Source organism: Lepidochelys kempii, chromosome 19 (genome assembly GCF_965140285.1).
Source record: "Lepidochelys kempii isolate rLepKem1 chromosome 19, rLepKem1.hap1, whole genome shotgun sequence".
Taxonomy (NCBI): domain Eukaryota; kingdom Metazoa; phylum Chordata; order Testudines; family Cheloniidae; genus Lepidochelys; species Lepidochelys kempii.
The window spans coordinates 10,721,732-10,738,077 of NC_136398.1; the positions used below are offsets into that span (position 1 = coordinate 10,721,732).

The following is a 16,346-nucleotide window of genomic DNA, read 5'->3' on the forward strand; positions in this document are numbered from 1 at the left end:
TAAAGAAACTAGGAGCCATGTGCAGCATGGAACTAGAGCTCAGAGCTGTTCTAGAGCTGGACGCTTGGCTGGGTGGGGCGTCGGGATGGCATCACTGTGACGAAGCAGGACTGTTCTTAATGTTTCCTCTGCATAGTGTGGGGGTGCCTCAGTTTCCCCTATGCAGTTCTTAAGTATCTCAGTGGTGGGATAAGGGCGTATGATCGTTGCAGATCCCTAGAGGGCAGGTGTGTGCAGGGGTCTGGACACAGAGAATGGCCGACACTGTTTCCTGGCAACTGATGGCCTGGCCCTTCCCCCCCCTACAAGGTGAGAGCTAAAGGGTTGGAGAACAAAGGAATCAGGTGACCTCCTGGCCCAGGAAAGGGGAAAGCCCAGAGGACGAGGGGCTGGAGGGAGTTTCAGTTTGGGGCTGGCTGGGACATGGAGTGAAGTGCAGACGTGGTTGTCTGGCTCACTGCCCCCCAAAATGGACCCAGCTGAGGGGTCCTGTTCTCTGAACCTACAAGCTCTGTTTTAGACCATGTTCCTGTCGTCTAATAAACCTTCTGTTTTACTGGCTGGCTGAGAGTCACGTCTGACTGCAGAGTTGGGGTGCAGGACCCTCTGGCTTCCCCAGGAGCCCGCCTGAGCGGACTCGCTGTGGGAAACACACGGAGGGGCAGAGGATGCCGAATGCTCCGAGGTCAGACCCAGGAAGGTGGAAGCTGTGTGTCCTGCAGACAGTCTGCTCATAGAAAGAAAAGGAGTTCTTGTGGCACCTTAGAGACTAACCAATTTATTTGAGCATAAGCTTTCGTGAGCTACAGCTCACTTCATTGGATGCATAAAGTGGAAAATGCAGTGAGGATGTTTTATACACACAGACCATGAAAAAATGGTTGTTTATCACTTCAAAAAGATACAATTAACTTCAGCTTGAATAGAGACTGGGAGTGGCTAAGTCATTATGCAAGGTAACCTATTTCCCCTTGTTTTTTAGTCTCTAAGGTGCCACAAGTACTCCTTTTTGTGAATACAGACTAACACGGCTGCTACTCTGAAACCTGCTCACAGAAAGGAGACTTCGCCAGAGTCCTGACTGGCTTCATGGGGAGCAGTTCCAGAGCATCGCCCAGGGACTCCGTGACAATCACTGAGAGGACGTTTTATAAAGGACCCAACAAATACATTGAAGACAATGGAGGATGCTCGTACCCCAGCCTAGGACCTGACAGATCCATTTGTGACTAAGAGGACTAGCCGGTAGATTCATTCTCCCCATCTGGACAAAGGAATAACATAATATTTACTGACCTCCTGTGGGTGTGGGGACACTGACTTCATTGTGCAGCTCTTGCAGATCCCCGAGGGAAGGGTGCTGAGCGACATATAAATGTTTGTAATAACACATGGTAATGAGTATGACCCAGAGGTGCTAAATGAGCTTGATCCAAAGTGGGCGTCTCTGCATTGACTTTAGTGGGCTCTGGATTGGGGCCAGCGTTAGCCTCATGATGCACTTTTGCCCTAGCTGGCTAAATCCAGCCAAATCGCCCTGCAGCCGTTCCCATGGGGAAGCAGCTCCCCTCCCGAGCCAAGTCAGCTGTTCCTGCTTCCCAGGCCAGGGGGACCATCCGGAACTGTTCTGCTCATGACGCCATGGGCTGTGGCTTGAAAGCCGGGCCCCCTTCCGGCCCTCCCTGGGCTTTAGGGAGTTCTGGCTGCAAACCTAAGAAACCAAACCAAACCGATCGCTCTGAACCGGCCCCAAAGGGCCCTTGGAGGTTAGTGCGCTGGAGACGCTGACCTACAAGCCAGCACCATTGACTTCGGTGAAATTGTTGCTGCGAGTCACTGCTCAGCAAGACCAGTAAAGGGTCCAGTCTGGCTTGTGGTGATCTGGGGGCTCCTTCTGGGAATAGTGTCACACATGGGCCTCACCCCGGGGGTCAAAGCATTCAGGCCCCCTGAGCCAAGAGGCTGGTTCTAAAAAAGACGCAGATACTTGCCCCCAGGGAGTCAGGGACCTGCCCCAGGTTTGTGGCCATGTCGTCTGCGTTTGTACCTGTGTCGGCCGCCTGCCGGGACCGAACCCTGGAGCTAATGCACAAGCTACTACTGCTTGAGCTCCAGCGCCGCAGCACGAGATAGGAAGGGTGGCCCAGTGGTTAGGGCCTGGGCTTAATTCCATCCTCTGCCACAGGTGCCCTGCCTGGCCTTGGGCAAGTCACCGGGGGCCAGATTTTTCCAGGATTTAAGTGCTTCCCAATGCAGAGAGGCCAGCAGGATCTGGGTCTTAGGGTATGTCTATACAAGAGGCACTGCAGTCTAGACGCTTATTACAGCAACGGAAGGGGTTTTCCCATCAGTGTCGTTAGTCCACCTCTCCGAGAGGTGGGAGCTAGGTCAAGGGAAGAATTTGACATTTTTCACAGCCCTGAGTGATGTTGCTAGATTGATCTGAGTTCTAGGTGGAGACCAGGCCTTAGTCACAGGATTGAATCCCGCCCAGGTCAGCTGTGATCATAAACGGCCACCGTTTTGGTGAGATGTGAAAATAGTGTGATGGGTCTCAGGCCAAGGGGCCGGGGCCTTCTCAGAGTAATGCGCCATTCACAAAAGCAAACAGCAAGGGAGAAAACTCAGACACGTGAATTAAACAAAGTCCAGGACATGCTGACTGGAAGTGGGAGAAGATAAACAGACCTTTTCTATGTACACATTATAATTTGGAGTGGCACTGAGCTACCAAAGCAATGAGAATTCAGGAGCCATATAGCCATATAATTCATTAGATCGATTGATAGATAGATCGATAATTATAAGCTTGCTCTAGGCTGGCTCTTTGCAGAATGACTATTGAAGAAGACCCAGATCACATGCTTCCCTACAGAGCCCCTTAGGCTGCAAGCAGGACCAGGAAACTGCCTGAAATTTCAAGTGGTAGCTCAAGACACGGTTGTACCACAGGTTTCTATATACCAAACGTCACTCTTGTTGACAGCTTCTGCAGAGAAGCCAAGAACCTGAACGATCCACAAATCCATGTCCCCCCATGAATGGACTGCTCCGATCTGGGTGAGCAACGTCTTGCCTGGGTGTTGTGGGAAGGGAAGTGCTTACATTGTCACTGCCTCATGCCGTAAGCCCCCGAGGTGAGCAATCCAGCACCTTGCTCCAACTCTAACCTCACCCGTGGATAACACAGGCTGGAAAGGGCATTGCTCTGATTAATAACAAGGAGCTGAGCAAAGTGACAGAGAAGAACAAAGAAAACATAGCACAACCTCTCAGACACACACACACGAGGAAAAACACACAATGTGCAAATATACTATAGGCTTCAGAGAGGATTTTCCCTGTCCCCATTGAGCTTTGGCCTGCTAAACCCAGGGTTGTGAGTTCAATCCTTGAGGGGGCCATTTAGGGATCCAGGGCAAAAATTGGGGATTGGTCCTGCTTTGAGCAGGGGGTTGGACTAAATGACCTCCTGAGGTCCCTTCCAACCCTGATATTCGATGATTCTATGAAATAGCAGGTACTGGACCCGACAAGTGGCATCGTACCAGACTAGCTGGACTAGGCTAATTTGCTTAAAAACTCCGGACAAGCTATGGCCTCTGACCTGGGATGACAACTCCTATGGGCCTCCGTTCTCGTACAGCCTGAGCCAAAGGCTACTGCAGCCAGTGGGAAGGTTCCCAGTCGCTTCACTGGGCTCTGGACCAGCGGTAGGTGCACAGGCTTCCCTTGCTGCAGTTGTTTCTGGCTAGCGGACAAGGTCACATGAAACTGACAAGCCAATGGGCTTGAACAAACAAAACAGGTCGAGGAGACCTTCAGCCCTCCCGAGTGCTGTCATCCTGGGATCAAAGCCACCGCCACAGCTGGGCAAACTCAGCCGGAGCTGCAGAAAAGCAGCTGCAGAACGCACAGGGAACGTTCAGATGAGAGCGATTTCAAACCAGCAGCCGGGAGTGATGCTTTTATTGGGAGCACAGACGACAGCAGCCGCAAGTGCAGCGGTATCGGATGACATACATGCCAGAGCAAGCCTCGACATGCGTGTAATTGGGTCTGACACGCATACCCATGCACAATGACACGTATGTACACACCCAAAATCTAGATCATTCTGGAGGCCTGATTTGGGCAACTCTATTTGAAAGCTGTTTCTGCAGAGGATCGCATGCTACCACGTTGTGTGGGGACATGCACTGAGCTCACCTATTTATTTGCCTCTGAGCACGTGATGGCGCTAAGCAGCCTTCAGACAATCTGGACACAACATGACTCAATGCAATGTCAGATGGCGAGGCCAGGAGAGCAAGGATCTGCCCCATTGCCCTGGGAGTGAGGGGAGTGATTGCATCAGGAAGGCTGTCCTCGCGGGACCTTAGGGATGCACTGGGGACTTGGATGATCCCAGGAAGGAGTCTTTTATCCCTCCGGAGACGGGGTGTGTGTAATCACTGGAGGCTCCTGGAGCTGCTGCAGGGGGAGAGGAAGGTGGTTTGCTGCAAGGGGATCTAGGAGGCGACTCAGTCCTGCTGTCTCGGGCGTGCCCCAGATGCACAGGTTGGACGGGGCCCCCGTCTAGCGGAGCTTCATTTCTGTGCGTTTGTAGGGGTTGCCAACGCCCTGGCCAGAGACCCAGTCAATGCCGTATCTCTGCTTCTTCTGCTCCCCCACCGCGTAGCCCCCGTTCAGGTTGGCACGGTAGCAGTTGATGTACCACCAGGCACCATGCACAGTGAATGCGCAGTTCTGCGTCCCGCTGTCGTTGTCATGGTCGTAGGTGGAGAAAGGCTTCCTGTTGTGGACACCCAAGGAGTCACCTGTGGGACACACGAGCCCTCAGTGCCACAACAGGACACAACCGCACCAGGGCATGACCTTGAGCAGCAGAGAAATGGGAGCATTTCCCTTGCCAGCAACGTATCCCTGGAGGCAGCCTGGGCTCATGGTCTGGTTTGAGCACAGGACTGGGATCCAAGCCTGTAAGATTTAATTCTATGGCTGTGTCATGCCAGAGAGCAGACGAGACGTGCTTATCACGGTGCCTTTCGGCTTTAACATCTATGAATCTGGGAGCCCTGGGTTTGCCCAGGGCACTAGAGAGCCACATTTTTCCCCAAGGTGCTAGAGTAAGTTTTCAAGGCCTCAGCACCCACAATCGGGATCGGATTTTCCACCGAGCTCAGCGTCCACCGTGCTGCCGATGTGCTGAACTCGGTGGCAAATTGTGCCTTTCATGTCTTTGCCTCAGTTTCCTCAACTGTGAAATGGGGATGATAATCCACGCCGATGCAGTAATGCTAAGCATGTCAACAGCACATTACGTAATGAATCCTCATACACTCCAGGTGGTAGGTAAGGACGTTATCCCCATTACATGGTGGGGCACAGCAAAGACCCTGATATCCTATGATTCTATGAAAGGCTGTGACCTACCCAAGGTCACGCAGTGAGTGTCAGAACCAGGATTAGAACCTCAGGGTTCCCTGAGTCTGGTCCTGCTGTCAGTCCCCAGGGGGGAGGGTGGTATTAATTAGCTAATGTCTGTAAAGTGCTTCAAAGATGGGCAAGTTCTAAGTGTTACTGTTAGCAAAGCTGAGCTGGCATTCATGTCAGATTTTCCCTGCCAGCAGCGCTCTCGGGAGAAGCGTGCAGAGCCGGACAGGGTGCATCTGCGTAATTCAGGCCAAGGAAATGGATTTCCGAGGCCCCTAGAGATTAACCACCTTAGTGCACGGGAACCCTGAGCCAGCAGGAGCCCCAGTGGAGGAGACAGACCCATTGCAAAGTGCGCCGGCGTGGGCTTTCCTCCCACACTGCTTTGCTGCCCCCCTACTTGGCTGGTTTATGATGATTGTTAACCCCTAATGCTCCACGGATCGGTTTGTAACGGGATGCAATCTTCAGTGCCGTCATGGGCACGTGCTGCATCCCCTCCCACCCTCCAGCGAACATGGGTGCCACCCACGGGAGCGTTGCACTTCCCTTGGCAGCGAATGGGGTTAATGCCTGGAGAAGGAGGGCGGGGGTTTGACGCTGGGCGCAGGCGGCTGCGGTGGGGCACTGCCTGGGGTTTTGGATGCCAAGCATCCTGAGTGCGTGCGATCTCTGCCAAGAATCAGAGGCTGCAGTAGGTGGGGGAGGCCACGGCCTGAACTGTGCATCCCTCCCTGCGTCCATGCGCACCCCTGAGCCCCGCCTGGCCTTTGGCTGAGATCCCAGCAAGGAGACAGACAAGGAAGGATCTCTCTTTGCCAGATGTGGGAGCTCCCCACAATCCGTGTGTGCTTTGGGGGGGCAGCCGGGATAGGTGTTTGTATTTGTGTGTGTGATCGTTTGAGACCTAGATCTGTCTTTTGCCTCTCCGGCCGTCTCTTCCAATCTTGTTTTGTCTCCTTAAATCCCAGTGTGACAGTTTGAGCCACATGTGCTGTTCTTCTGCCTACTTTAAATTTACTTTAAAGATAGCGTTGCTGCTTTCCTCCTCCCCGGAAACAGCTGCATTGCAGTGCTGGGTGCCTGGCTCCCCAGAGACCCTCCATTCTTTACCCCCCTCACAATAGGGTTTTTGGGGCATAATCCGTGGACATACACAAAGTGCTCTGAAACCCGCCAGGGGAAAGCAGAAGAGGCGCCCCGAGGGTTAAGTATTAATGATGACCAGTCATTATCAGGTGATTACAAATGCCTGAGCGACCCTGGAGAAACACAGCCCCTTTCATGCTTTGCTGCATCCCTCGCTCTGGGAGGTTGGAAGCACATTTCTTTGTAGGAGCAGCGAAGGGAAGTGGAACATGTGCTGTCTCTCCCACTCACACACACAATGGGACAGATTCTCTCTCCCGCCTTGGCCTCTTTGTGCCGCTCCCGCAGCGTGCCGGGGCCCAAATTGTGCTGCAAGAGGCGGGGGTGTAGTCCCCTGAAGGAGGCACTGTGTAGGTCTCTGATAAGCAGCCCATAGGCCCCCATGAAGCCCCTGGCACAGGAACAGAAGGGGGTGTCTCCACAGTATATGGTGCTATGGAGACTCTGAGCTGCTCTGGACTGCGGGGCAGCCCTCGGGAGTTTGCTGGTAGAGCATCCCTGGGGTTGCTCTGATTTACACTGGGGTCTGTTTGAGCCCCAGAGCAGCCCAGAATCCCAAGGCTATAAAAGTGGCCTTTGCCCACCTCCCCTCGGGCTGCCCCTTTAGGTGGTGCAGTGCAGAACGCCAGCCAGACACACACCCCTCACCTGCAGAGCCGCCGAGGAACGTCCCCAGAACAAGCTCGTACTTGTCCTCTTCCCCCTTGAGTTTGAAGGACCGGTAGCTGGCAAAGGAGCTGCTGTCATTAAAATTCACCAGGTCCACACGGAGCTGGAACTCGCCTGAGGGAAAGGGACAGAGCCCAGCGTTAGCCAGGGGCCCGTTTTGGCTCCCACTCACCTCCAGGAGGCGGATCTAGGTGGACCGGGGCTTCTAGCCACAAAGCAGGGAGGCTTGCCCAGCCCAACACCAGCACAGCCAGGGGTGTCTCCGTCCCTGTGAGCGATGCCATGTTTTTGCATGGCACTAGGGCAGGACAACCAACAGTGGGAACTGGATGAGAGGGAGGGGAGGGGATCCCCTGGGGAAAAGGAGGGGATCAGGGGAAAGGGATATTCCCACCCAACCTGGGCATTTCCAGCTCCTCAGCAACACCCTCCAGAACCCAAGGGCTGGATCTAAAAGGCCTCTCATGGGTAATGGCTGCTCGCTTTTGCCCCCTGGAGAGGCCCTGTGGAATAACAGCCCCAGGGCAGGCCAGAGCTCCCCCAGGACAGCTGCTGGGCTTCCTTACCGTCCTGGGTGAGTTGGTGGAGGTTCTCATTGCCCAACCAGAACTCGGAGAGCTGGTTCCCGAAGCCCTTCTTGTAGGAGCTCCAGGTGCGGTAGAAATCCACCGAGCCATCCATGCGTTTCTGGAACACCTGGAGGAGCGGAGAGAGAATGGGGGCTGGGAGCTGACCCGGCAGCCACACTTCAGACAATAGGTGCAGCCCTGACTGAGCTGGGCCATGGAGGATCCAGAAGAGCAGCTATGGGGAGACTAGCTGGAAGTTAAGATCAGTTGGGCTGTCCAGTCTCAGGCTTCAGGGCATGAGTTTGTCCCTGGCTGGGGTCAGGAAGGAATTCCCCACTAGGGTAAAATGTTGCACAGTTGGATACAACATGGGGTTTTGATGCCTTTCCTTCCCCCTCCACCCTCAAAGCTCCCAGCGGTAACTATGGCTGGAGACAGGATAGAATGATCTGTCTGGAGGTGGCTCCGTGAAGCAAAATCAGCTCCAATTCCCACTCCCCACGTGCTGGGGAAGTACCAAGCTAGAGCGGCTCCGGACTTTGCTGCTTGGACCCAGGCCTAGCACATTCAGCGCTGGCAGTTAACCTCGGCCGAGCCTGTGAGTGACACCCCTTTGTGACAGCCCCATGGCCTCCTTCCCCACCACTCCCCCCACAAGTGCACAGCCAGCCAGGACGTTCTGACACAGCAATCAGAGGCAGAACCATGGTCCGCATCCCTCCCATCGCCGTCCTGTCAGGGTGTCGGCCTTGCACACTGCTAGCCACTGGGGACTGACACCACGCCTGGGTGAGCGACAGGAAATCTTACAAACCAGAGCAAGACACATGTGTAGGCCATGCCTGCAGTCAGGGAAAGGTGAGACAGATGCATCTGCCTTCCCCCAATCTCTGCTCCACTAACTCATGGACTGATAACCCCAGCTAACTCCACAGCCTGGGTTAACGTCCTCTGCCTCAACCCCTCCTGCTGATTCAGGGAGACACAGCGATCTTCTTTGCTTCCTGCCCTGCACTGTAGCTTTACTGTGCACTGTCAAACAGCTGCCCCATCCCACCCCAGAGGTGGCTGCATTCCAGCGATGGGCGACGTGATTCCCCATGGAGACGGGTTGTGAAGCACTTGGCAGCCCTTCAGGGTGAAAGGCGCTACTGTCCCGCTATATATGGGTAAGGACTGATTCTCTCTTTACCCCTCCCCAGCCACATCACGGCCATATTCTGCTACCCGTGCGTAAATCTCTCACACTGCACTGGGCATAGGCAGCTCTGGATGTGACTTGATCCCCCGTTTCCATCGCTCTGGTGCTAGGATACTGCGCTCACCAGCCAGCCTCCACCGTCAGTGTCCATGTCGCAGAAGACCCTCAGCGGCCGGCAGTCCGGCAGGTAGATGGTGTGCCAGCCGCTCAGGAACTCCCCTTTGCCCAGAAGCTCCTTGCAGCTCTTTGGCCCTGGAATCAAGGCAGAATCTGGTCCCTGGGGAAACGTCTGAGGTCTCGTCTCCTCCCAGAGAGAGGAGCACAGAAGTGAGGAGGGGATGGGACGGAGTGGCTGCCTAAGGAACTCTGAGATCACCTCGCAGTGACAGGGGGTTACCGTGCTACCCAGTTAGCGGCCACATCAGGCTCCAGGAACCTGGTTTAGGCTAAATGTCATTTCAGGAGGATTTCATCTCCATGTAGCGCTTAGAGCAGGGACAGCTGGGAGTCTGCACTGCTGGGTTCTAGCCCCAGCTCTGGGACGGGAATGGGGTCTAGTGCTTAAAAGAGGAGAAATGCCTGTCAGGATACCTGGATCCTAGCTCCAGCTCAGGGAGGAAGTGTGGTCTAATGGTTAGAGCAGGGGGAAATGGGAGTCTGTACTCATGGGGTCATCACTGACTCACTGTGTGCCACAGGGCAGGTCACATCCCCTCTCTGTGACTCAGTTTCCCCATGTGGGGCTGATAATACTTTCCCACCTAAGTGCTTTGAGATCCTTAGAGGAAAGGCATTATTGGCATGAAGGGTGCTATCATTCCTGTATTACTGAACGGTGTGCTTTCCCAGCCGAAGGAGAGTTAAACCTTCTAAAGCAAGCAGACAAACAAACAAACGCAGCCTGCTTATTCCTTTGACGTAAAGGCTCCTGCAATCGCAACAGACCCGGACTAAACTGCTCCAGTGAGTAGGTAGGGGCTGGTCCCTGAAAGGGGAATATTCACTGCTCCGGAGTGATGGTCTTTTGGTTAAGGCACTGGAGGAAGACTCAGTGGACCTGGGTTTCTAACTCTGCCATCGACTCCCTGTGTAACTTGAGCCAGTCACTGCATCTCTTTAACTAGCTCCGGGGGGTCAGTCCGATGAGCGTGGGGTACCCCGCGCAGCTCTGTGCTGCATCGTACCGACCTCTTCGTCCGTCCACCCCTCTTGGGCCCTTAAGATCTCCACCTGTAAAATGGGGCCAGGGCTGCTCCCTTGGTCCGTCTTGGCTATTCAGACTGTAAGCACGCTGGGGCAGGGACCATCTCTCGCTCTGTGTCAGCCCATCCCCTAGCATGACGGGGCCCTGATCCTGCTGGGTGCCTCGAAGCAACGGTACCATAATGCAAACCATAATGCAAACAAGGGTAAGTCAAGTTGCAGTGGGGGAGGTTTAGATTGGATATTAGGAAAAACTTTTTCACTAAGAGGGTGGTGAAACACTGGAATGCGTTACCTAGGGAGGTGGTAGAATCTCCTTCCTTAGAGGTTTTTAAGGTCAGGCTTGACAAAGCCCTGGCTGGGATGATTTAGTTGGGGATTGGTCCTGCTTCGAGCAGGGGGTTGGACGAGATGACCTTCAGGGGTCCCTTCCAACCCTGACATTCTATGATTCTATGATTTTTTAAGCGCCGAGGAGGCAACCTCACCGTTCTGGCAGAGGAAGGAAGGGTCTGGGTGGTCTCCTGCCATTCCGAGAAATAAAAAAAAAAACACAGTTAGAAAGCAAAGCTGAACAGTCTCCAGCCGGCGCCCTGGAGAACTTGGCCGGATGAGGAGTGCAAGGTTCCTGGTTAGCTGCTTTTCCTGCTGTTTCACAACTGTGTCTCTTGTTTGAAAGGGGTGTGTATAACTGCCCTCCTGCCTTGCAATGTATGGAGGAACCGCGGCCGTGTGCTTGCAGCGTCTGTGTGCAACGTTCGCGGCCACCTGCTCTCCGGAGACCTGAGCCAAAGCCCACTGAGGTCGGTGGAAAGGCTCCCTCCCACAGAGGAGGAGGAAAGCCCACTGAGGAGGTGGAAAGGCTCCCTCCCACAGGCTCCCTCCCTGATCGGCCCCCTGCGCCATGAGAAGAGGTGGAAACGCTCCAGAGGCAGCCCGTTTCACACCACCACGGGGGTGGGGGGGCGATCCTGGGTGCCGTCTCATCTCCCTGACGCTGGATGCCCATCCCAAAGCTTCATGCTGACCCGGGTTTGCCTGGTCCCAGTGCCAATTGCAATCAATGATAAGGGCCGCAGTGACTTGGGGTGGGGGTGGGATCAGGCCCTGGAGCCCTATTAGCAGCCCCGAAGGCCCCTCTTGAAAGCCACAGGAGAATTTTGGCAGGACAGACTAAACCTACTGGAGCCAGAGCAGATAGGAGTGGACCCCAGCACAGGCCCAACGCCTCTTGAAACAGGGGGCACAAAGCCTGGCTCCCCATCTGAATTGCTTGCCTCGACCAACAACCCCCCCCATGGGGTGTAACCTACACCCTCAGCCCCCCTCCTCCAAAGAGCCTTGCTGCATAGTTACCTCGTTCCCCCTTCGGTCCTGCTTTCCCGGGCGGCCCCCCAGCCCCTGAAATCCAGAGCAGACAGAGAGACTCGGTGAACGCAGGCAAGTGCTTGAGCGCAGCTAAGACGCAGAACATGGTCCCCCCGCAGGCTCTTTTAAAAGGGGACAAACGGACGGACCCAGAGGAAAAAGAAGGGAAGCTCTCAAAGTCCATCACTACTTGTTCCCATAGCAGTCACAAGAAGTGTCTCATGTGGGCTGCTCAGCCGATCCCGGTGGAAGAGGCCCTGCCATCAGGCCTGGAGGAGGTGTGTGGTGGGGGTCCTTCCCAACCCGCCAGGGGCTGGTCAGTTGAGCCTGGGGTGTGTGAGAGCAAGAGGCACCGGGGGGCAGAGGGCCAGATTCATGGGGCGGTGTGGCTATTCCAGACGGAAGGGCGGCTGGCAGATGACGTCGTGCCTTGTTCTTCCACCAGTGGAGGGCGTGCGGTTCATCAGGGACTAATCGACGTGCCAGGAGGGGTTGATCCATCAACCACACACAGTCTGCTAAGGACCATGCACCAGCCGGAGTGACCACGGGCGATGAGGTCGCACCGGGCACCACACAGCGAAGGGCCCAGTTCAATACGGGGTTTGCACCCTTAGCCAGAGATTCCCTGGTTCAAGAGACACCTCTAAGCCAGTGGGCTCCATCCTCTTCTGGTGTAAACGGGGCTCAGTAGCTGACGGAGTCTGATCCCCTCCTTGTGACCGCTGCGTTCTCCACCTTCCCCACAGACCCAATGGGAGCGGGCCCAAGACCACCCCACAGGCCCAGAGGGGCACTGCTCCAGCTTGGGGGCAGCACCTGTTGTGAGAGCCCCTCCCTCATCTCCTACCTCTCAGGCCAGGTTGACCGGGTGCCCCCTTTTCTCCAGGGCTTCCTGCTGCGCCTGGTGTCCCGGGGCATCCCTGTAATATTGTGAGTTTCTCAGTGCCAGAGAGCCCCACCACCTTCAGCTCTGTGGAAACACAAAGAAACATGGGAGGAGGCATGATCCCAGCACCTGCTCCGGATCAGCCCCGGTGAGTCAGCTGGTGAGATGGTTCTCAGCATCGCTCTGTGCTCGGCCTTACCCTGGCCCCGCTGATAATTACCGCGGGCCCCTTGGTCTCTGTCTCTGGAGGGCTCTGTGGAACGAAGGCCTGGTCTCACAGATCATCACAGCCCAGTGAGGGACAGGGAAAGGGACCCCAAAGGCATCTACCACCACCATGTTTGTGTTGCCTCCCTGCTCTCAGCGATCACCGGCCCCACGATAGCCAGCATCTTCCTACTCCACTGGCCCTGCGCCATGGCCCCCTCCACACGTGGGCTCCGCATCCCCTGGCGCAGGGCTGGTCTAGGGTGTGGGGACTGGTCCTGCATTGGGCGCTCGGAAATAAATGCTTCCCTGGGGCCCCACGTGGGTGGGCGGGCAGTTGGGGAGCTTTCACCCCATTCTTTTATCCACCTCCCCACACCCTGTTTTCTATCCACGCCCCCCGACCCTGGGCTGACATCCCACCCCAGCCACGTGGCCTTCACCTTTTTACAACCAGCTTTAGCCTGGGCGGTCGGGATTCCTGGCCCATGTGACATTGGGGTGCATCATCCAGACACGCTCTCCCCATGACAGGCACTCCCCTGAGGTCCAGCCTACTTTCCCCCCGGCTCAGCTCCAGCCCATCACCCGCTTGGAGCACCAACACCAATCCCTGCAGCCAGCCCAAGGGGCTCAGCCCCCAGGACCCCAGCCTCAATGCCCCAACTCAGACACTGCAGTGCTGGAGCCAGCTAAATAGCTATAGAACCCCCCTGCCATCACTAGGCAATGTGGGTGCCTCAGAGCTCAACCTAGCCCCCCATTTACAGCCCCAAAACAGAGATGCTCCTACCTGGGCAGGTGCCGGGGTCCCCAGTGATCAGCGTCCAGGTGCAGAGCCAAAGCAGGGCTGGAATAAAGCTCCAAGGGCTGACTGGCCACATCTTCACTCTGTTCTCTCGTGAGCTCCTCCCGCCCCCAACTCCCTCTCGGGTTATGTACATTCCAGGAACAATGCCCTGGTGGGGAGCTTTTCCTGGGAAGTAAACCGGGCTTCCCACTATTGTCCCAAGGCACAAAAGCTTGCCACCCCCAAATACCATCCCCCAGAGGCCATCTGGAGAGGTGGCGTCAGGCCTCTTCCTCCAGCACAGCACAGCATGTCCGATCCAGCTCTGGCCACGCAGCCCTGGCCTTCAGCCACGGGGCTTCAGATGCCAGCTTGTGGTGTGACGAAGCGGGACTGTTCTTAATGTTTCCTCTGAATAGTGTGGGGGTGCCTCAGTTTCCCCTATGCAGTTCTTAAGTATCTCGGTGGTGGGATAAGGGTGTATGATCATTGCAGAGCCCTAGAGGGCTGGTGTGTGCAGGAGTCTGGACACAGAGAATGGCCAACACCCTGTTTCCCAGCAACTGATAGCCTGGCCCTTCCCTCCTGCAAGGTGAGAGCTAAAGGGTTGGAGAACAAAGGAATCAGGTGACCTCCTGGCCCAGGAAAGGGACAAAGCCCAGAGGATGGGGGGGGGCTGGAGGGGGAGTCAGTTTGGGGCTGGCTGGGACATGGAGTGAAGCGCAGACGTGGTTGTCTGGCTCACTGCCCCCCAAAATGGACCCAGTTGAGGGGTCCTGTTCTCTGCACCTACAAGCTCTGTTTTAGACCATGTTCCTGTTGTCTAATAAACCTTCTGTTTTACTGGCTGGCTGAGAGTCATGTCTGACTGCGGAGTTGGGGGGCAGGACCCTCTGGCTTCCCCAGGAGCCCGCCTGGGCGGACTCGCTGTGGGAAGCGCACGGAGGGGCAGAGGATGCCGAATGCTCCGAGGTCAGATCCAGGAAGGTGGAAGCTGTGTGAGCTGTGTGTCCTGAAGACAGGCTGCTCACAGAAAGGAGACTTCCCCAGAGTCCTGACTGGCTTCCTGGGGAGCAGTTCCAGAGCATCGCCCGGGGACTCCGTGACACATGGCCACACAGCATCTGGCTCTGATCCCTGGCTCCAGCCACGTGGCGCCAATCCCCAATCCTGGTGGCAGCTGCTGGCCCCAAGCACTGACCGCCGTCCGTGCGCTCCAACCCCCAGCCCTGGCTGCTGACCCCCGGGGTGCAGATCCCCTGCACTGGCCTTGGGCTCCAGCAGGTGCTGGCTCTGGATGCCAATCCCTGGCGGCAGCAGGCACAGACTCCAAGTGCCAGCCCCCAATCCCAGTGGTGGCCAAGCCCTGGCCGCGTGCTCCGACACCAAGCCCTGGCCCGTAAGCCTGGGCACTGCTCCTGGATGTCGACCTGGATTCCGGCAGGCACTGGCCACAGGTGCCAATCCCCAGCCCCAGGTGCAGAACTCCAGTCACATGGCAGTGGGCACCAACCCAATGCTCCGGCAGGCGCTGGACCAGGATGCCGACCTCCAGTCCTGATTGCGCTGCAGCAGGCTCCGGCGGGTGCTGGCCAAGGATGTGCAGCACCGGGCGCGGACCCCAAGCGCTAACCCTGGGCTCTGATCCCCGGCCCTGGCCATGCAGCTGTGGGTGCCCACCCTGGGCTCCAGTGAGTGCTGGCCCAGGGCACTGACCCTCAGCGCCGGGCACCGACCCACACCCCCGCCCAGGTCATGGCGGAGCCTCCTGCATCCATCCTCCCTGGCCCCCGCTGCCTCGCCCCCCACCCCTCCGTCCAGGTCTTAACTTAGAATCATAGAATCTCAGGGTTGGAAGGGACCCCAGAAGGTCATCTAGTCCAACCCCCTGCTCGAAGCAGGACCAATTCCCAGTTAAATCATCCCAGCCAGGGCTTTGTCAAGCCTGACCTTAAAAACCTCTAAGGAAGGAGATTCTACCACCTCCCTAGGTAACTTGCCAGGACTTGCTGTAAAAAGTGATATTCACAGCATTATTGAGTATGCAAAAAACCCTACATAAATAAACGACTGTGGACATGTGCATATTTATTTGTTTTTCCTAAAGTTAATTAAATATTTCAGGGAAACGTGGATGCAGCCGCCAGCAAGAGCTGGTGGCCACACTCTGAGACCCCCTGTCCTCGGCCACATGCCATGACAACGCCCTGCAAAGGGGAGATACACACACTCGCTGGGGCAGTCCCGCTCTGTGCTGAGGACTGGGTCGGGCTGACAGCTGTAGTGCTCAAATGCGAGGTGCGGTGCCGAGCACAAGGCTGGGAGCCAGGAAGTCGTGAGTTCGGTTCTTAGCACTGAAACGAACGCCTTGCTGCGGCCGCCTTTGCGTGCCTCAGTTTCCCCATCTGTGAAAAGGGGATAACACCGTCCCTTCACAGTGGGGTCCAAAGCTCACATCCCTGGATGGTTTGGTTTCTGTTCCTACGAATAACAGGGAGGAGAGCAGAACACAGACCAAATCCTTCACTCCCAGTGGGGCTAGGCAGAGCCAAACCCCACACTTGGAACATTCCCAGCCCCGGCCATTCACAGCCACCCCAAACACAGCACCTCCCCGCTGCAACCCCATGTCCCTCTCCACTCGGGCGCCGGTTGATCACTGAGCGTAGCAAGAGGATCCCATTGCAGTGGCCAGGGGCTTACTGCTGCTCAGGATCAGGGCCTAGGGGATGTGGGCCAGGCCCAGGGGCAGCCATGCAGTTCAGCAGCCTGGCTCCCTGCTGCTGGCCCTGGAGAAGAGGAATGCAGCTGCCTGCATTGCTGAACAGCCCCATTGTCAGCAGGCCACGGGTGAGAACTAATCAC

The 16,346-nt window shown here is 56.2% G+C and overlaps 1 protein-coding gene across 2 annotated transcripts; it reads right to left on the reverse strand.

Moving 5' to 3' along the window:
- Nucleotides 1-3,954: 3,954 nt before the first annotated feature.
- Nucleotides 3,955-13,613, reverse strand: LOC140900421 (ficolin-2). 2 transcript variants are annotated; one of them, XM_073317680.1, is made up of 8 exons: nt 13,485-13,613; nt 12,446-12,568; nt 11,584-11,628; nt 10,716-10,751; nt 9,149-9,276; nt 7,821-7,950; nt 7,234-7,368; nt 3,955-4,820 (listed from the first exon to the last, which is right to left on the reverse strand). In XM_073317680.1, exons 1-8 carry the CDS (start codon nt 13,573-13,575, stop codon nt 4,579-4,581), a joined length of 930 nt encoding a protein of 309 aa, XP_073173781.1. In that variant the 5' UTR covers nt 13,576-13,613; the 3' UTR covers nt 3,955-4,578. The 2 variants fall into 2 exon arrangements, with proteins under 2 accessions (XP_073173781.1, XP_073173780.1); XM_073317679.1 differs by having other exon boundaries at nt 10,716-10,759; nt 11,583-11,628.
- Nucleotides 13,614-16,346: the final 2,733 nt, after the last annotated feature.